Source organism: Schistocerca nitens, chromosome 4 (assembly GCF_023898315.1).
Source record: "Schistocerca nitens isolate TAMUIC-IGC-003100 chromosome 4, iqSchNite1.1, whole genome shotgun sequence".
Taxonomy (NCBI): Eukaryota; Metazoa; Arthropoda; class Insecta; order Orthoptera; family Acrididae; genus Schistocerca; species Schistocerca nitens.
Genome location: NC_064617.1, coordinates 600,593,757 through 600,614,950, shown reverse-complemented (window position 1 = coordinate 600,614,950; position 21,194 = coordinate 600,593,757). Strand labels below are relative to the sequence as shown.

General features: G+C 40.3%; 1 protein-coding gene across 1 annotated transcript in view; it reads left to right on the top strand.

Moving 5' to 3' along the window:
- Positions 1-21,194, top strand: part of LOC126251796 (transient receptor potential cation channel protein painless-like) — a 57,420-nt gene that overhangs the window by 23,681 nt on the left and 12,545 nt on the right. Inside the window, exon 3 of the mRNA XM_049952431.1 lies at positions 16,063-16,344. Within this exon, the coding sequence (XP_049808388.1) occupies positions 16,063-16,344 (282 nt within the window). The remainder of the gene's footprint in view (positions 1-16,062; positions 16,345-21,194) is intronic.

The following is a 21,194-nucleotide window of genomic DNA, read 5'->3' as shown; positions in this document are numbered from 1 at the left end:
CATAGTGCTCAGAGCCATTTGAACCATTTTTCACCTCAGTACTCAAGAAAGTTTTTGCTTCAGGAACAACAAGTACATTTCTGCTTGCAAATCTGCCTCTGCATTTTTTGCAGAGTTTTCGCCTAAGGTATCTGCAGATTGTTGGGATATTTTAGACCGTAACACTGATTTGTTTCAGTTTCATTCAATTCTTTGCTGTTTGCATTTCGTGCAGATGTAATTGTAATGGCGTGTTCTTCTTTACTTTAGCAGCGACTTGTACGTACTGAATCGCTACACACATTTGTTTTAATTTCGTTGTATTGTTTCCAACTTATATTTTAACCGCAACCTCCTGTAGCGTTTTGTTGTCGGCTATCAGTTAAATTTTTGAAGAAATCACTTGCACTATGTAATGAACTGTTATCTTCATCTTATTGATGCTGTGAGACCTCCGATGTACAACATTTCATTTGTTTAATGTTTACACTTTGGTTGAGCGTGTTCCCTGTCGTTGACTTGTTCATAAATTAGTGTTTTTCGTTTTGTAGAATCACTTTCCACACACTCATCGTGTTTCCAGTGGTTTCTTCACTTCGGTTTTCAAAGCACTTCCAAGGCGAGATTGGAATGAGACTTGGCTAGCTTGCAGTTTACCTAAAGGGTGTTTACTGTAGCAGTAGTAAAACGCTCTGGCTGGCCAATTCCCAGAAAAAAAGTTTCGAAATTTTACCCGTGCTGTATATGCTAGTTTAATGAATATCTCGACTTCTGCAAAAACAGATGAAAGACTAACGGGAAACGTCTGATGTTTATAAAGGAATATCTTGAACGTCATACGGATGCTGTTAGAAGTCTGACGCTGACAAGAATGACAAGACAGTGAAGAACTTCGTGACGCTGCTGTTCGAGACTGCTCTTCTGTCCCATAATTTACTCCAGAGGAGACTCACGAGCATACACCAAGTTTTGCTGAATGATTAAGCTGGGTCTGGGCACTGATGAAGAGGAACCTCAGGTTGCAGAAGAGGAAAATACGGACGTTGAACTGCCACCTGTTGAAGGTGACAGTGAAGATGCGTCTTGAATGGAGGACCTTATTAAATTTGTGGAATCGGAAATAAATGTACCCTTTTTCAAAAAAAGAAAAAGCACACTTCATTTTTAATCTAGTGATCTGGATTCAATCCCATCTTCTGCCAAATATTTTCCCTTTAGCAATAACTAAAAGGATTTTTAAATAAAATTAGAAACCAAAACTATCATAAATGAAATAATTAATGATTTAATTTTAATTATGATGCAACTGCTTGAGACCTAATCCAATTCGTTAAAATTAATATTGTATTTTATAATAGTTAAATAAGACTTTTATTGCAACTATAACAATTCATCTACTGTATGGTAGAATTGTTTTAGATTTTTTAACATACAACAGCTTGAATGATAATTATCATAAAATCACTGAAAACAAAAACTACCTCAACATCTGACAATTTATGAAAGATCGATTTTCACGTGAACATTGTTTTTATAGAAGGTCATTGGGAAAACAAATTTCACTGACATTCACATAAATTCCTCTTTCAGCAGATAGTTTGGAAGCACACCAGGCACACCAGAACAGTTTTTTAAAATTTGGCTATGACAGTTGCTGATGTACTACTGATAGTATTTTTGTAGTCTTGATGAGAATTTATTTCACGGTAATTTACAATAAGTGCAATTATGTATATGCTTTATTAGATTTCTTACTTGCCGATAAAAGTAAACGTCACAAGGCTAAGCAAGAAGAGTACACTTTGGGTGAATCACTTTAATTGTGGAAGTTCGTGACTTTTCCTCATCTTGAAATACCTCATCATATTGTTCAGGTTTTGTTTGACCACTCAAAGAGTCGATAATCAACAGAAACTTCTTTCCCCATATTAGGCACCAGACAACTTTTAAGAAAGTCGATGTAGAATTCTGCTGTTAGCTTTCGAAAACATTTGTATAGTTTTGAGAACATTCGTTTACTGTTTGCTGAACTCGAGGACCAAATTTACCAGATGGTTCTTGCGAACAAACAAATACTTTGGGTAGTAATATCCCAGACTGAGTTAAAGAATATTATGTGTTTTATGTATGTGTAACTTCACTCGTTTCGTGCATTTGTATGAAGATCGTTTTCGTCCCTTTTTTTCGTAAGAGTTCCATTGTAGACAGACTGATGCTGACATCATGAAAAGGGAAAACTAGACAAATTAAAATATACTGTATGGAGGTTGAAAAAACTACAACGAAAATTTTTTAAATAATTTATGATAGTCTACCTGATGGTCAATGTTAATAACAAAATCTTTACATCTATGTTGACTTGGCCTTTCGCACACACACTTCAAAACAAAACAAAAGTCTTCACTCCCTAACAGTTACACTAACACTTCATTCACTGGTGTGGGATACTGTGGGGATTTTCAGTCGGGCATTAGCGTGTGAAACCCAGTCGAACATATACATATATGGTTGCCCTTAGTAAAGAGGTACAAAACATGTACAGATAAATAAATTTCTTTACAAATAAACTGTTCATGAAGAACACCATTACACTGAACTTGATGATAACGTCGTATATGTACACAAGACAAGACATGCACAAATAAATGAAGATCAGAACACGTAAACAGTACATGAGTAACACAAATAACATTGAACACAATGAACGTTACGATAACGTCACACACGTACGCAAGATGTATGCAAAATAAACATGTATTCAAGACGAATGTAAATCAAAATAAACCGCTGACAATAATACTGTTCATTAAATCGCAGATGGGAATGCTATACATCTATCTGACACATTGACTTAAGAGCTGTGAAACAGCAATAATTGTTTATAAATGGCTTATTTGTTAGAAATGCCAACAGGGAAAATATATTAGTCAGAATTACGGCAAGACACACTACTGGAGTGATAAGGATACGGTAGATAGGATGGGACAGGTACCACCATCACGTTTTCGTCAACCATGCATATGTTTTGTTACCTTATAAGTTGTACCAAAAATAAGATTTGTACGTTTTCTTCTTCCACAGAACCCACATGAATATGTATAAAGTATTCATCACTGATCTTTGGAAGGCGCCCTTTTTATTTATTAGGCCGGCTGTTGTGCCCGAGCGGTTCTAGGCGCTTCAGCCCGGAACCGCGCTGCTGCTACCGTCGCAGGTTCAAATCCTGCCTCGGGCATGGATGTGTGTGATGTCCTTAGGTTAGTTAGGTTTAAGTAGTTCCATTTCTAGGGGACTGATGACCTCAGAAGTTAAGTCCCATAGTGCTCAGAGCCATTTGAACCATTTTTTGAAAATTACTAATGAAGTCGCCACATGTTAGAAGCCAACAATTGACATCAATGATTAAATCAAATCAAACACAAATGGTACGACTTCAGGGTGTTTTCTTATGAATGTAAAAGATTGCTTATATGATCAAAACATGAAAGAAATGCATTTATTTTTGTGCTGTTTGCACAAAACGAAACAAAATTACAAATCTCAGGGACGATTAGACTGGGCGTAGACACGGCTCAGTTATTAAGGGGAAGGAAGAGGGAACGAATCGTTTCACCATTCTTTGTTATCGTTCGTCGTACACTGCTGTCGGCGACAGACGCTGCGTCGGTGCGGCGCGTAGCCTCTGAGCTGTGCTGCACTGGTTTGCTGCCCCCATCAGCAATCGCGGCTTTGCGACGGCGCCCAGGTACGATCTCCGTGTTGTCTGCCCGTTGTCGGTTGCGTGGCCGAAGCTGTGCTGTCAAGGTGTCGGAAGGCGAATGTTCGAGCTAGGTGGAAGAGCGCCCATGTCCTCTCGCTTCGGCGGTGTTTCCACGACTCCCCTTTTTCCGCTTCTCATCCATCTCTCAGCTGAACTCCTCTTCGAAACATTATTGCTTTCGGCGTTGTCGTTGGCGGACGAAATTTTCATTGTAGCCCAATGACAGATCACCGTTTCATCGCCATGCCTCTCCGTGCAGGGTGCAAATTTTCTATCTGGTGTTGGCTGGCGTGTGCCTCGTTAATTGGCATCTTTCTCACGATTTCACATTCTTAAGATGTTTTGCTGCATTCCGAGGCTGTTGGGAGAGCAGCTACACAACACTTACTTATAACCGCTCTCTCAGCATGAGCCCTGCAGAGACTTATGTTTGCGCTCCTTCTCAAAATCTGCCAGCATCCGTCATTTACAAGGAACGTCCTCACTGTCAAGGAAAACATCTTGAGAATGCTGGCTTCTTCCACACGCCTCCCTGCACCGATTCCCCACGTTTTTTGCGCGCTTCTCCCTCTGCCCGTGGGGTGCTGGAATTGTCGGCATAACCTTGTTTTCTAAGGCAGGTAAAATGACTGCCGCAAAGCCAGAAGTACTCAGATGCTATCGCACGTACATTCTTGGCGTTCTGTCCTAATGGCTGGAGGTGTGCATCAGCTCTCGGCACGCTTCTCGTTGTCAGACGGACCATTTGCGTCATGTCCCTTCTTGAGCGAGATGAAGACATCAGCCCGTCTTCCGCTGTGTGCTTGCAGAATGACTGCACCCAGGGGCTCGCCTCAGGGAGTCCGGCCCCTTCCTCCACCACAACGGCTTGCAGCGACTTGGCAAAAGTGGCTGCGGTATAACAATACATAGTGACTGAATTTCCCCAAAAAACAACAATCAGAAAGTCCCATGTCAAAATAAGTGGTAACTGCATCAGCTCTTGTAAACAACCACATATTGTGGAACACAAACAAAAGTCTGTGATCTCACTATGTGTGGTTGCTTAAAAGAGCTAAGGCAGACACCAGTTAGTTCCACGTGGGACTTTCTGAATGATGTCTTTCGGGGAAATTCAGTCACTATGTATTTAGAGGGTATGATGATGACAAAGTGTATCCTCAAAACTGGTTGTCAATAAATTAATTATGGAATTACAGCTGACAGTGATGTTGAAATTTGTTGTAGTCCTATCGACTGTGGTCTTGTCTTCCTATTTGACAAGGATGGATACGCCAAAATTGAATGGGGGTGATCTGTTTGCCCGACAACCAGTATGTTGTGTTTCTCTGACACACATACACAGTGGCATGGTTTGTGATGGTGCCAAGAACATAGGGACTGGACCAACAAGGGGCAGGATCACATAATCTTCTCGAATAAGAGTAGATTCTATCTGATTAGTCCTTTTGGATCTATCGGATATGGCGAGAGGTGGAAACAAGTAATGCACCCAGGACACTGACGAATGAAATATGAAAATACGAGTTCTTAATACAGCCAAGTAGGTCTGAATACTTTAAATCAAATTGAGAATTTAATGAAACAACAATTAATTTGAATACTGAACAATAATAAATCTATCTATCTATATCCGAATCCCGTTCCAGCTACTGCCGGGTCTGGGTGCTGACGAGTCCTCTCCATTTGGCTCGGTCCTCCCACCACTTTTCTTCCTCCACTTGCTGCCAGGTCACACCTCTTCTTTCAACAGATATTCTCACTCCCAATTTCCACCGTGTTCTTGGGCGCCCTGTAGGTCTTTTCCCATCCATCTTTAGTTCTTCCATAATTTTGGGGAATCTCTGCCCATGCATCCTCTTAACATGCCCATACCATCTTAATCTCTTTCTTTCAATTTCTTCTCTCATACTTTCTTGTTTGAGGTCCTTTCTCATCTCTACATTCCTTACTCTGTACATTCTTGTTTTTCCCTTAACTGTTCTGAGAAATTCCATTTCCCCTGCTTGCAGTCTGCTCCTGTCCCTTTCTGTCATTGTCCATGTTTCTCCACCATAGGTGACAATAGGGATGTAATAATTCTTATACATAAGGAGTTTTGCTCTTTCTGAAACTTCATTATTCCAAATCAGATGTTTTATTGTTTGGTAGAAATTGCCTCCCTTCTGTAACCTCCTATTAATTTCGTTAGTTATTCTTCCATCCCTAGATATTTCACTCCCTAAATAAGTGAAACTTTCTACCACTTTGAGGGGTTGTCCATTCAAGGTAATATTTCCGTTGATTCCTTTCTCTCTTCCAAATACCATTACCTCACTCTTATCTTTATTTATTTTTAATCCACACCTTTTCATTATTTCCTTCCACGTATCAAGCTGTAACTGTACATCTACCTCTTTATCACCCCATATTACCATATCATCTGCAAAAATAATCTTTTTGTCTTTTTCTTTTACTATATCTTCAACTGCCCTATTCATTCCCTCCATCACAACATTAAAAGGCGCAGGAGACAGAATACTTCCTTGCTTAAGTCCTTGTCTTATTTCGAAGTATTCAGAGTTCCCCAATGGTGTTCTAATTCTACAATTGTGGCCTCTATACATTGTCTTTATAACATTAATGTATCCATCTTCTATATCTATCTTCCTCAGTTCTTCCCAGAGTCTTTCCCTGTCAACTGAGTCATATGCCTTTTCTATGTCTATAAAACCCATTATCACCCTTTTGTTATACTCCCAACTTTTTTCCATCAGTTGACGGATAGAAAATATCAGGTCGATCGTGCTCCTTCCTTTCCTAAACCCATGCTGTTCTTCACTCAGCTCCTTTTCTATCTTTTCACTTATTCGATTTAGTAAAATTCTTTCAAAAATCTTGGCTGTATGACTCATGAGGGTTATTCCTCTGTAGTTTTTACAGTCTTTTATTGCCTTTCTTGAAGATGGGAACAATGTCTCCTGTTCTCCAGTCGTCAGGTATTTTACTATTTCTCCACACGCTTGATAGTACTCTATACAGCCACTGCATTCCCACTGGAATAATAAATGATGACAAAAAATGTCAGTTATAACCCGCACGCAATCACAATTGGAACCAGAGATATCAATTACACTAAAATGCACAATGCAAGTATCCAAAATTGAATTGGGGTCAGTAAAGAGCAATCAGAAAGAAGTACACAATTGAAACAATTGCATAGCTCTACAGTGGATGATCAGTCCTTTTCGTTAGATCGGACATCATGCATTTCTGCTTCAATCAAGCCTGACAGGTCGTGGCTGAGTCTACGAAAAATTAGGAGAGACGGAGACGACCGCAGTTCTGAGTGTCAACTGAATGGCGTAGTGCGAGTGTGTGTGTTTGTCTTTGGTCAGTGGAGGCAGTTGCAGCTGTTAGCGCGAGCTGTGAACCTGAGAAACTATTCTAAATCTCTTTAAACTGTTAAACGCCAGTCAGATACATTTCCTGCATCTTTGGTGAAGCAGACTTCTGGTTATTCCCTAGCTAATTTAATTGGCACGGTACACCCTATTTGGCTGGAATAGCGCGTACATCGTTGCCCTCAAATTGCTCACAAGTGTTAACTGTCAGTGCTCGATACGATTCTCCATACTAGGAGACTTTGCAGCTTAACTCCTTACGAGTTAAGATGAGCCCATGAACAAGTGTTTACATAATGTCTCTCTCAATAGTCTCCGCATGGCTCGAGTCACCTTGCTCAAGCACTCGACAATTTCCTTCAAGAGAAGAAGAGAATTACTCTTTCTGCTATTTGCATGTATGAAAGCTGGTTCCTGTGTGTTTTCTTCCTGGCCAATCAGAGGGTTTGTACTTGTTATAGCTCCATCCACCAAAGTTTTTTCTAGCCTATCACAGGCGTTGTTTCTTTCGCAGGGCAGAGTTTAACTTCTGCTACTTAATACTGAGATAAACAGCTTTCCCTTTCATTTGAGTTTTAACACAGGTGGCTACAGTGAGTCACCAGTGTTTTGAGTAGGCTTTCTCCAGACGTTTATCCGGCATCTCCCACCGTATTCCTGTAGAAGGGCTTTTTGAAGGGTCACCATTAAAAGCAGGGACAAGAGCTGCTTTTGCTGGCAGCCTTCGCAGTGGCTCCAGTGTCTCACTGTGACCGCTAGGTGTCCTGCTGTGAGGTTTCAGCCGCGTGGGATGGCCATGCAGCCACAAAATTCTTCTTCGCTCAGAACTGTGTCTCAACGCACGGGTCAAGGAAAATAGTTGTGTGCAATTACTAGTATGAGTGTTAGTGGTTTACATTCACGAAATGCTGGCTTATTTATTAGATCTGCATATAAATAAAATTCGTGCAATTTCGTGTAACTATGTCATGCGACACAACGATTTAACCGAAATTGTTTCAGGAATTAAATGGTAAGGTGTGTTACCTGCTTTGACACCTTATGTACCACCACCCTTCCAGGATAATTTTTTTACTGAAGTTGGACAATGGTTGAGGAGTTGCCTAAGTCACTCAAAAATTATACTTTTTCTCAAGCATTGAATATTGGTCAGCCACTTAGCATAGTCCTTATTCTATTTAATTCTACTGGTTTGTATCCTTTTTTAACATGGTTAATTCTGTTAATGGTTTAATTGTCTCCCTTAAGTGAAGACTATAATTTTTTAGCTCTGATATCAATTTCTTTTTCTTATTTATTTAAATGTGTTGTGTGTATTTTAGATTTTACATTGAAGATGAGGAATCTCTCTCATCGATCTTTTAATGCAATTTTCTCAACCACTTACAATTTAAATCAGCACAAAAGTTAAATGACTATACATAATCCGAAAATACCGTGTTTAATTACGCTCTTTATAGTACAAAAATTATGATTCTAACACTAATATAATCATCAATATAATTCTCTAACAAATCCTACTCATGTCAAAATTTTGATTCATGCATAATTCAGAAGCATTTTAGTTGTAAACAACATTCATACCCCCATACTATTCCAAAAAAAATATTATTCGTGGTTTTTAAGAAATGATGCATTGTTAATCATGCACGAATAGAATTTTAAAATAATACACTTACAGACAGTAAATCAACTTTACAAAAATGTTATCTTTAGGACACAATATACATGAACTGGCTTTCTCTTAACACATTATTCTAATTAATATTAGAAGTACATAAAACATTTCAATACAAAAGGTTTCTCCTGCATTACTCATGACACAATTATTATGAAAAGAATGTTATATAGTTCTTATTCAGACATTTACACACATTGTGTAGAGAGATTTAAATTGTATCAGTACATCTAAGTCCTATGTTAATTTTTATGATTTTTGCAGCTTTTTCACTGTCTGTCTCTGATCTTTACCTAATTTAGACCACTATTTTCACACGATGTCTACTAATGTTCTTGAGTGAGATTGGCAATGAATGTCTTTGCATGAAGCTGACGGGTCTGTATGAGATTTTTGTCGACAAACCTTTGGGGGGGGGGGGGGGGGGCAATGCTGTTCATCATAGAATTTTGCTACAGGATGTTGTTGTAGTTTGGTGTGGCTCTCATAATAATGTGGAACTTGTAGTGTGAAGCCTCGTGGTGTATTTTTCTTCTCAAGACATTGCTGAAGGTATTCATATTTTTGTAGCACTTTGTAGACAACTAGTTTACAATAGGATGGGTATTTGGAAAGGTGTATCTTGAAATATTTTCATCCATCTTCTCTCTTCAACATCAGTCTTGGGAATCCTCATCTTCTGTTCTTCCAAGCATCTTCCTTTCTTCAGACTTGAATCTTGACTCTTCTCTGGGCAGGATATAGGAAGTTTTTGTTTACTAGTTCCTTTGAAGTTTTACATTCGTTAGTGTTTCAATCGTTGATTAGGACATGTAGTTCAGCATTGATTGACTGATTTTCCTTGAGCTCTGTAGTTCAGTATAATATCACAGTCTGGTGGTGACAGTGCGGTTCCATACGTAATTTTTTTTTGCCAAATTGTGTCTCAGCCAAAGCTGGGATTTTGGCGAGGTGTTTTGTTTTTTACTCTGCACGCTGGTTGCTTTTTTTTTTCCTGCAGTCCTTCCGACTCTAGAATCAGTGAAAGTGAATTTTTGCAAGGCCTGGACCCAACGTCGATCTTCTGTTACTCATCCACCCTCTTTGTACTTTCTTTATCACGGCAAGGTTGCTACCGCAGTTAGGTGCAAGGGTTGCTTTGGTTACAAATCGCCCTCCTTCTCATGCCCTTGACAGCGCCTCAACATCGTAGAAAATCGTTGATCTCGTCCATTCATGTCTGATATACATTTTCAGTTGTTGTCTGCCGTATCATCGTGGGAAGTTGATGATTGTTTCTTGCAGGAGGTCTGAGTACAAAAATCTTTTCTTATAATATACCTTATGCCTATTTACATTTCTTAAGAAATTCTTTACGTGGTTCGACGTCCTACCTTCGTGTCACAATTCTAGTTTCTCTATCAAGTTCCAATTTGTTCCTGATATCTTAAGCTAATGAGACTTCTTATGTTCATGTTAGTATATCACACTATTAGATCTGTTTCACCTTTGCAAACTCTACACGTCATTGTTAGTTGTTACATATAAAAATTTAAGCTGCTTCTCATTTTTCCTCCTCTTATTTTCTTCAGACTCCTGATCACGTCTTGTCTGAAACATACTTGATGGTTTCTTTGATATTATTTACTGATATCTATAAGTGATTATGCAAAATATCTTTTAATATACCTACATGATGAGGTCCAAAAATTTTGCCTGTCTTTGGATTCATTAGTTCTATGACGCTGTTGTGAGCAATTCTAGTTGTTACTACAGGTCCTTTGTATGCAGCAAAAAGCTTAAGGCTCATTTGTTTGTGTTTACTGGAAAAATGGTGAGTTTTCACAAACACCTTCTGTCCTACTGTGAACGTCCCTTTCACTGCTGTCTTATCGTCCCTTTCCTTTCTTTTCATGGATGCCCTTTTAGTGTTTGTTAATGTTGTGGCTGTAGTCTGTTTGTGTTATCTGCATGGTATCATGGGAAATCTTATTGTTTCTTTGGTTTTATCAGAAGCTTAACTGTTTTTAAGTACTGTGATGGGTGGAAGTAGGATATGATGTTGGGCATTTGGTTTATAATATCTTGGAAATCTCTCAGTATACATTCCAAGTGTTATGTTTTTTGCTGGTATACAATCGACATCAAGTACCTACGTCTTTCATTGACTGTTCCACTGGATTTGCACTGTGTTTATACTTTGATGCAAAAGTAAGTTTAATTTTGTACTGTTTCAACATGTCCTGTCATTGTGCTCATTTGTATTGTGGTCTGTTATCTGAAAGGATTCGTTCCAGCCTACCAACTTCGAGAAAATACTGTTTGAATGCTTTGCTTATTGTAAATGCTGTTGCCCGGTTTACAGGTGCTAAAGTGGCATTTTGAAGTTAATTTCAGTACCACAAAGATGAAAGTGTAGCTCTTCTTGTGCGTAGAAGAGGTCCCATAAAATCTGTTGCCGCTATCTGTCTTAAACTGTCAGGGATTATTGGAAACATAGGTGGTTTGGTCTTAAAAGTGACATGCATTTAGGGGTCTGATGACCATAGATGTTAAGTCCCATAGTGCTCAGAGCCATTTGAGCCATTGGAGCCATTTGACATGCATTTTTTGCACTTTAATAAAACTTTCCTTATTCGTCTTTCCATAACAGCAGAGCGCCTTGTTTGTTTTAGTTTTAGGAAGCATTTTTCGGTCCAAAGTGGCCATTACTCAAGTGCATGTACCATATGCATTTATTAACTATTTCAGCTGGGACACAAACTAACCATTCGCTGGTGGCAATATTTCGTCTGAAAAAAATAAGATATTATTTTTCAGGAGATAATGTTGCCTGATCTCTGGGAAATCTCTGCTTTTCCATTTTTGTTTGATCTTGAGTACATTTGGATCTTTGTCCTTTTTTTACCTATATTTCACAATGCAGTATGATGTAGTATTCGAAGAGTACGTTTTTTATGTAATACATTGTGTACTGATCTTCTTCCACTTTGCCGGCCGGTGTGGTCGAGCGGTTCTAGGCGCTTCAGTTTGGAACCGCGTGACCGCTACGGTCGCAGGTTCGAACCCTGCCTCGGGCATGGATGTGTGTGATGTCCTTAGGTTCGTTATGTTTAAGTAGTTCTAAGTCTAGGGGACTGATGACCTCAGATGTTAAGTCCCATAGTGCTCAGAGCCATTTGAACCATTTTTGAACTTCTTCCACTTTCAAACCTATACTCTTAGATGCTCCCTGTGGACATCGTGATAAGGCTTCTGCTAATATATTGGCTGGTCCTGCAATGTATGTGATTCTGAAATAAAACTCTTCTAAAGCTATCATCCACCTAGCTAGACTTCCATGAGTTAATCTGGTGGATAATAGTAACTCTAAAGCCTTGTGGTCTGTGATCCTTTTGTTTTTCTTCTGAACAGGAAAGATCTAAAACGCTGGAAGCCCCATGCAACGGTCAACGCTTCCAACTCTCTGATCGAATAATTTTTCTCACTTTTTGTGACTACTCGACTGGCAAATGCAATTATATTGTAATTCATCTGCCTTTCCTGTTCGTATTCCTGGAACAAAACAATTCCTGACCCTGTTTCCGCACTGTCTGTGGCCATAAAAAATTTTTGTGTCAAGTCAGGGTGAACTAGTACTGGTGCTGTTGCTAATGCATTTTTGAGTTTTAAAAATTCTTCATTATCTTGCTCATCCCATACCCACGTATTTTTTCCAGAAAGTGCACGTGGGTGTGGTGTTGCACGAGTGTCAATCTATATTATTTTTAAAAGCCCTAAAAATCCCCTTAGTCTTTTTATTATATGGGGTGTATAATTATTTAATTGCTGTTAATTTAGATAGGTCTGGCATCACTCCCTTTTCTGATACTATATGTCCTAAGAATTTAACTTCTAGCATTCCAAATTTGGACTTTGTTATGTTGACTGTTACACTATGACCTTGGCTTAGTGTGTTGTTGTGCTGCTCCTATGAGGGTTCTGCCATAATGACATCATCAACATAAAACATGATTTTATGTAAGATTTCACGACTCAGTCTGGTGTTAAACCCCCTAATTAATGCTGCTGATGATATATTCAGGCCAAATGGTAATCATTTAAATTGGTAACATCTGCCAAAAACGATAAATGCTGTACATATTCAGGCGCCAGTTCAGTCTGCCAGAAGCTAGGACGTAAGTCAGTGGGCGAGAAAACCTTTGCGCAATGAAAATTTTGAATTAGCACTTCTAACATTTCAGGACCATCTGTCTCTGTGACAATGATGGCCTTTATCTATCAGGAATCAAGCACTAGCCTGATACTGCCATCTTTTTTATTCACAATATGGAGATGGCTATTATATGTTGAGGAGGCTGGTTCACTGAAGTCATCGTCTAACATTTTGGATATATCCCTAAATACTCTATCCCTGTAACTTAGTAGCATTGTATAAGGTGGTACTCTAAATGGTTTGTGTTCCTTGACTTCAAATTTGCCTTGGAAGAGTTTAATACTGCCTGGTTTGGGTAAAAACACCTCTACCTTATCCTACAAAATATTTTCTAATTCCCTTTTACTTTCATGCTGAACGTCTTTTACCTCTAGTATTTTCTCGCTGATTTCTAACAGGTGTTCTCTAGTGACATGAGGTGATTCCCCCCCTCGTCCTTGTCTGACGTCATTCTTAATTGGTTATTCAGTACTGGTATTTCTTATAATTTCAGCCTTTGCTCATAGAAAAGTGAAATGCTCCCAAACGTCACGCTACCCTTTCCCATGTCTATCACAGCTCGTCTTTCAATCAAAAAACTCGCTCCTATTATCAAATCCATCGATAATTTCGGTATGATAACGAAATTGGTTTCGATCTTTTGACCTTGGTGCGAAAGAGTTAATCTTGTTTGTTTATTGACATCCGCAGCATGATTTTTGGTGGGACCCTTCATTTCAATCTTCTTCGTTTTCAAAATCGGTAATTCTTCATTGACATTGCATTGGCTAAATAAGTTCTCCGAAATCGCGGTTAGCTCGCTTCGACTGTCTATGACTACATTAATTGGGATTTTTGCTACCGTGGCCTCCACAGTTGGTTGCATCTCGACCGGTTTGCTCTGTTCTTCCTCATCTCCCTGCATTAAAGCATCCTCTATTGAATCACATGTGAGTCATTTGAAGATTTTTACCTATGAATTCGAACCTTCTGTCGGGTATTCCTCGACCACTATCTCTCTCTCGGTTCTACAACTTCTTCTTCACATTTAACTTCGTCTTCCCTCAACTCAACTACATCTGCCTCTTCTTTCTTCGCCGAAACTCCCAAATAACTGCATCTAAATGCCCTTATTATATCTCTGTAACCTGGGACCTGTGCCCAATTGTAATTTATGTTCAACTTCCGTCGACTGCGCATTATTCTCTTGAGTTCATTTTCCCTGGTCTTAACCTCAAATAACTCTGCAGTACTAATTGCATCGTCCCTGTTCTCTTTTCCCATTGTGCCTGTCTCTGGCAGTTCGATTTCTTCGTCGGTATCTTCCCAATTAATTTCTCCCCAGCACGATGTTGTTGATATCCTGCCTTCGTTTTGATCCCTGCGATCCTATTTTCTGATTTATTACCTGTCGTGACAAAATATTTATATCTCTCGACGGTACGTTATCCTCTTGGAATCGTCTCGCCCTAGTTTCACTACTAAATAACTGTGCAGTGCTAATTACTTTGCCTCTTGACTGGACTTCGGTTCTGTCTGCTTCATTTTGTTGCGGTAGTCCGTTTTTTTGCGAAATCCTCCCAACTAATACCTGTCCAACCTGATGTTTGCCGTATCTCGACTTTTTTCGGTTTCTGTTTGTTGATCTTACACCTCTCGTGATAGGGTACATATTTCTTTCGTTACGTTGTTGCTGCTTGCATGGGTAGGTGCGCTGTTCTCCTTGACTTCGCCACTCTCTCGTCAGTTCGAATGTTTATTGAGGTTTGGTGATCTTATCTCCACGTCTTCTTTCGGTCCTTCCTGTCTTTGTTCGACTGGGTGATACGGTTTTTGTTACTGGTAATTTGTCGGCCTGCGATTACCGTCATTCCTGGGTCGATAACCGTTGCCATTACGTGTTCTGTACCCATAACCTTTCGTTTGTTGGAATCTATTGCCACTTCTCTGTGCGAAGTTATCACGCGGTTCGTAATAGCTTACATTGCTTCGTGCGGTCTCCGGCGCATTTCGCGGTCTTTCATTCACGTTCTCACGCGGATTTGCTTTTTTCTTGCCTCATCTTCCGAGAATATGAATTCTAATTCTCTCAAAATTCCTTTTAAGGCTTCAACGTCATTGTCTCCACGCCCTACCAATGACTTGGCATTTTAGTGGCGGCTTCATGGTACACAATTTGATCAATTCTCCATCGCTGCATGGCACATGCAAACATTGGTTTTTCTCGGCCACTGCTTCGAAAAATTTTACAGGGCTCTTCTCTCCGGAATTCTCGAAGTATGGATTTTGTAGTAGTTTATAGGTCACTGTATTTTGCACTTCAATCGACCAATAGCGTGAGAGAAACTTATCTCTGACATCTTCATATGATCTACACGTAGCTGCTACGTTTTGCATAGTTTCTATTACTGTTCCAGACGGTTGGACACTTATAAAGTCGATTTTGTGTGCTAATGTCCAATATTTTGGTAGTCCTACTCTGAATTGATCAATGAAGGTTCGTGGATGCCATGAGTTTCCTTCACGGAAATGCTGAAAGTTCCTTACAGTGAGGAAATTATCGTTGTCGTACCTCGTCATGGTACCGTACTAAATTCGAGAGTCCTCGCCACTTCTGTTCCCGATCATTTCACGTGCCAGTCTTTCAGGTTGTGGTAAATCCATTGGATATTGCCCACTGTAAGTTTCGCCTAGTTTTGGATGATATCGTTGTAATGGAACGCAATGACTTTCTTCCATAGGCTCTGCGCGAGTGTTGGTAAGCTTTAAGCTATAACCTTCGCGCCTTGCATTTCCCTGTTACGTATTTGCCGCTTCATCATGTGGTCCGCATTGTAAATTTGACTCGAGTTTGTTGCTGAATTAACATCATATACTATCTCAACTCCTGAAGTTTCATTTCCTTTCCGCTTCCAATTGTTTCACTTTTTTGTCGGGCAGCACATAAGTGATAGAAGTGCGCCCCAAATTAAACCTTGTTGGACTCCCTTCGTGATTTCCGCCCAGTCACTAAAATCTTCTCTCCTTTCATAGGTATTTTACGTCACTCTGTGTAATTCCTTTTTTTGCGGCCGGTTACTGTCCTCAGACACGGACAGGCAGACTCTCTGGAGGCACTGCTCGGACACAGCAAGACGCGCGTCAACGCGACGGACGCGGCTGAGCGCACGGCGCTGCACCTCGTGGCCGAGCACTTCCACGACTCCTGCGAGGCAGAGCGCGCCGAGGGCTACCGCCGGTGCGTGGAGCTGCTGGTGGCGCTCCCGGACTTCCACGTCAACGGCGTCGACAGCCGCGGCTTCACGGCCGCGCACGCCGCGGCCCACTACAAAAACCGACTCGCCTTCACTGCCATCCTCGATAAGTGCCGGTACTCACCACGCCTTCAAGCAGTGCACGCGCATACACTACTATACTGGTCCGCAGCCCGTGGTCGTGCGGTAGCGTTCTCGCTTCCCGCGCCCAGGCGCCCGGGTTCGATTCCCGGCGGGGTCAGGGATTTTCTCTGCCTCGTGATGACTGGGTTTTGTGTGATGTCCTTAGGTTAGTTAGGTTTAAGTAGTTCTAAGTTCTAGGGGACTGATGACCATAGATGTTAAGTCCCATAGTGCTCAGAGCCATTTTGAACTACTATACTGTGGGGGTGGCGTCGGCAAAGTTTTTCCTGTTTGTTCAGGAGATGGAAAGTCAAATATGTTCAGTAGATGCACATCCTAACCACATCCAATTTCTTTTACGAACATAGTTCTACTTAATATTCACTCACCGCTACCTAAACTTTGGCTCTGACTACTATGGGACTTAACATCTATGGTCATCAGTCCCCTAGAACTTAGAACTACTTAAACCTAACTAACCTAAGGACATCACACAACACCCAGCCATCACGAGACAGAGAAAATCCCTGACCCCGCCGGGAATCGAACCCGGGAACCCGGGGCGTGGGAAGCGAGAACGCTACCGCACGACCACGAGATGCGGGCTCTACCTAAACTTTATTTGCCGCCATGACAAGAACTGCATATCACTGAAATAGATAACCTAAAAATTCTCTAAACGATTATCTGTAATCTTCAGTCCACTTGTTGTCATCTCAGGTCTGTTTGCTTAGAAACATTGTCTGAAATATGACAGAGGATAGTGAGGTACGCTTTTCGAGAAATAAGGTAAGGCTGAATTTAATAAAACTGAACTATATTTAATCTGCAAAGTTAACACTGTAAGCAAGCTCTTTTACGATACAAACAAGCTGCAACCGGCTCGTTTCCGGTTTGAAAGTCCGAGAATATTTCGATGTTTGCTTCTTGTGACTGAAATAATTATTGGCCTGTTAGTTTTATTGTACTCACCATGCCATATTTTATGCAGGCGGCGCCCAAAAACTTTTACGTAATATGAGATATGTAAATCATCAAGTCGCTTTCATCTTATTATAAACATTTCAATCAAAAGAGCCAGTTTTGTAAGCATTAATATAACCATTCGCATTGTTCTGTTCACAAAATTACGTTTACTGAGAGCGGTCATTCAAGATGCACGATTATAATTTGTGTAATAACTTCACGCAGTCTAGTAGAGACTGAAACATCACTCGACATGAACACTTTGGCGTCTCCAGAACGAATTGAGTATGGTTTGTGGGCGTGGACGTCCGAGAGAACACTCAAGTTGAAACTTCCTGGCAGATTAAAACTGTGTGCCGGACCGAGACTCGAACTCGGGACCTTTGCCTTTCGCGGGCAAGTGCTCTACCGAAGCTCGACTCACGCCCCGTCCTCACGGCTTTAATTCCGCCAGTACCTCGTCTCCTACCTTCCACTTGCCCGCGAAATGCGAAGGTCCCGAGTTCGAGTCTCGGTCCGCCACACAGTTATAATCTGCCAGGAAGTTTCATATCAGCGCACACTCCGCTATAAAATTTCATTCTAGAAACATCCCCCAAGCTGTGGCTAAGCCATGTCTCCGCAATATCCTTTCTTCCAGGAGTGCTAGTTCTGCAAGGTTCGCAGGAGAGCTTCTGTGAAGTTTGGAAGGTAGGAGACGAGGTACTGGCGGAATTAAAGCTGTGAGGACGGGGCCTGAGTCGAGGTTGGGTAGCTCAGTTTGCAGAGCACTTGCCCGCGAAAGGCAAAGGTCCCGAGTTCGAGTCTCGGTCCGGCACACAGTTTTAATCTGCCAGGAAGTTTCATGTCAGCGTACACTCCGCTGTAGAGTGAAAATTTCATTCTAGAAACACTCAAGTTTCTCGCAGTGTGAACTGGAGTCTAAGCAAGACTCTTAGCGTTCTGGTTGTGAATTTAAGTTAGCGCCAAATTTTTACATATTACAGTCAGTTTTTCCTCTTACGACAGAGTTAAATAGTATCCTCTGCTCTCATAAACACGAAAGCTATAATTTTTCATATAGTAACACTGAAGACTCCCCCCCCCTCCCCCGAAAGTGTCGATTCAAAACTCTATGTACACTGAAAAACATAAAAACAGGTGAAGCGTAATCATATTACGTGATAAAATTTTTGCTGAAACTTCTAACTATAAGATAAGTTAAAATGGTTGATAATGTCTAAAGTTTTGTAGTTTTTCATTACAAAAACACAAAATACTTAAAGATTGTCAAAAGGATGTTTTCTCCTACGAAGGCTTGTAGCTTTTGTATTTTGGTGTAATTCAGTGTTGCGAAAGAACTTGACTTTTCCATAAAATATTAACTCAGCTGGCGCCAAAATTAGAATACCCTACATTTCTATACATCTGAACAAGTTACACAACTGTTTTATATAGATATTAAGGAACAATAATTTTAAATGACGTGATATTGCACTATAGTTAACAGGTGCGCCCGCGCTCCATTCACAAGCAAGCTCCAGCAAATGTGGGGGAAGAAAGCCCAGTGATTATCACGTTACTAGCACGCTTGTTTCTTCACAATAGTACACATTATTTTGCTGATATTGGATAATTTTGTGCTTACATGACAAAGTATTAGCCATCTCTATAAAAAGAGCATATTGGTCGCTTTGGAAGGCTGTAGATGATCAGCTGGTCCTCCATCGCTGGTCTTGACAGAGACATAGTGTGCGAATTGATTGACAACTGCTATGTTCACAGGCCTGCACGCATATATATTCATGTTCAAAGAGCACTAAAGTACTCTACCGTGCCTCAGTTGGTCTGCTAAATCACCCAACCTAACTCCCATAGAAATTGTGGTTGGAACGTAACACTCGTCATGCTCACACTTCGGCTGCCACACGGGGTGTAATTATTAATGAACGGCTTCAAGTGGATATGGCATTCCTAAATGAATTTTTGGACTCACGCTGTCGCCGCACTGAGATCCTTATCAAAGCTAGAGGCGATGTCACACAGCATTAGCGTGATCTCTCCAAGGAATGACTAAATTGTTGTTCTGTGCGTTTATCACTGACTCCATAGCAGAAAAAATAGCTCAACAGGATGTTTCATGATGAATAACAATTACTGTAGCAACTGACAGTACGTTGATATAAACATACGTCTAATTTTCGGTAGGTGCAATTGTTGAATTTTCTGTATAGAAGAAATACCACGGCAATGATCAAGTCCACACAATTACTCACTGAAGCCATTTATTTCTGCAGAACTAAAAGTTTACCAACCTTCAAATGGTATTTTCTTAACTTGAACAACTCCCTCACCTTCAACATTGTGTGACCAGAAGCGTTATCGTCACACTGCATTCCGTGTTTACCACAGAGCTGACGCAGTCATTTTAGCATTTGAAAGAAAAAATGAGTAGTTGTTAATTTTGTTACCGCGGAGAAAAACCTCATGATGGGAGAAACCGTTTTCATCGAAAACTTATTGTTATCACGTTGTTTCTCACCTGTTTTGCTTTCTTCAGTCGAGTTGATGAACTATTCCTCCATTAGATTGCTTGTTGCTTGGTATTTGGGTCGTATGCATTCGGTTTCAGCGACTGGCTTCCCATTCAGGTATTATAATTTGGTGTTACTATGTTTTTCTGTCAAGTCTGCAACAGCAGAAAAGGCAAACACGAGAAATACCTTATATGAAAACAAACACTCGTACCTAAGGCATTTCCTTGTTCTCTGAAATATTTTGGAACCACCGTAAGATTCTGGTGTTGCATTCTAATTATAGTTTAGCACTACTTCCGACCAATGTTTGACACGTCTAAGTTGTAGTTCTATGAAGAGGGTGACACTAATAAATCCTTGTAACGTGTTATTTAGATGGGTTCGAAATTAAAAATAGTGACAACGAAAAACTTTTACTCATAAAGTGCAAGTCTTGATGAGAATCAAAAAGTATCTGGCTCAAAACACTGAATACTTTCAAATTTCGTATTGAAATTTAGAGATTCCATAGAGTAGTTATCTCCTAATCTACTTCTACATCAGCATACGTATTCTGCACACCACTGTACAGTGCATGGCGGAGGGTCCTCTGTACCACTACTAGTCATTTTCTCTCGTGTTCCACTAGCAAATAGAGTGATGGGAAAACTACTAAAAGCCTCCGTACGAACCCTAATTTCTCACATCTATGGTCAATATCGCGGAAATACTCGGGTCATGCATTATTAGTTGTTGGTGACTTTAAGCTACCGAGCATAGACTGAAAGGTCTGTGGATTCACTATTTAACAGTCCTGTTTCATGGATAAAATCACGGAAATATGTTAATGATGACATTATTTCAATCCGTAAGATACAGCAGACAATTTTTTGATTTAATGCGCAACTTCAACGTGGGAAGTACACTTCAAGCTCTGTTTCAATGTCGAGTAACTTTTTGATAGCAAATTTCCTGCAGTAGAAGCCTTAGAATTTGTTACCTTTACATCTAGTTACCATTATTTGATGACCTCTGGTCACGGAGTCCGTCTTAGTATGTTGCTCACTAATTATATATGTTGTCTCAGGAGCCATTTTACAACTATCACACGCATCCACAAGACGTGCAGTTGGTATGGAAGAATAAAGTTTCCTGATTTGATGAACCAACACTTCTTTGCACTTCAACACGTGCATCTCTCACAATATGTATACTATCTTACCTCTGTTCTAGATGAATTCATGTTGGTCCAAACAAGTCGTTATCGACAGACTTAACTGTATCATTATTTCCGGCCACCATGTCGCTGATGTCTTTTGGCAGGGTAACCAGAATAAGCGAGCCCAACTCATGGTACGAAAAACCGTCCTAAAATATCAGAT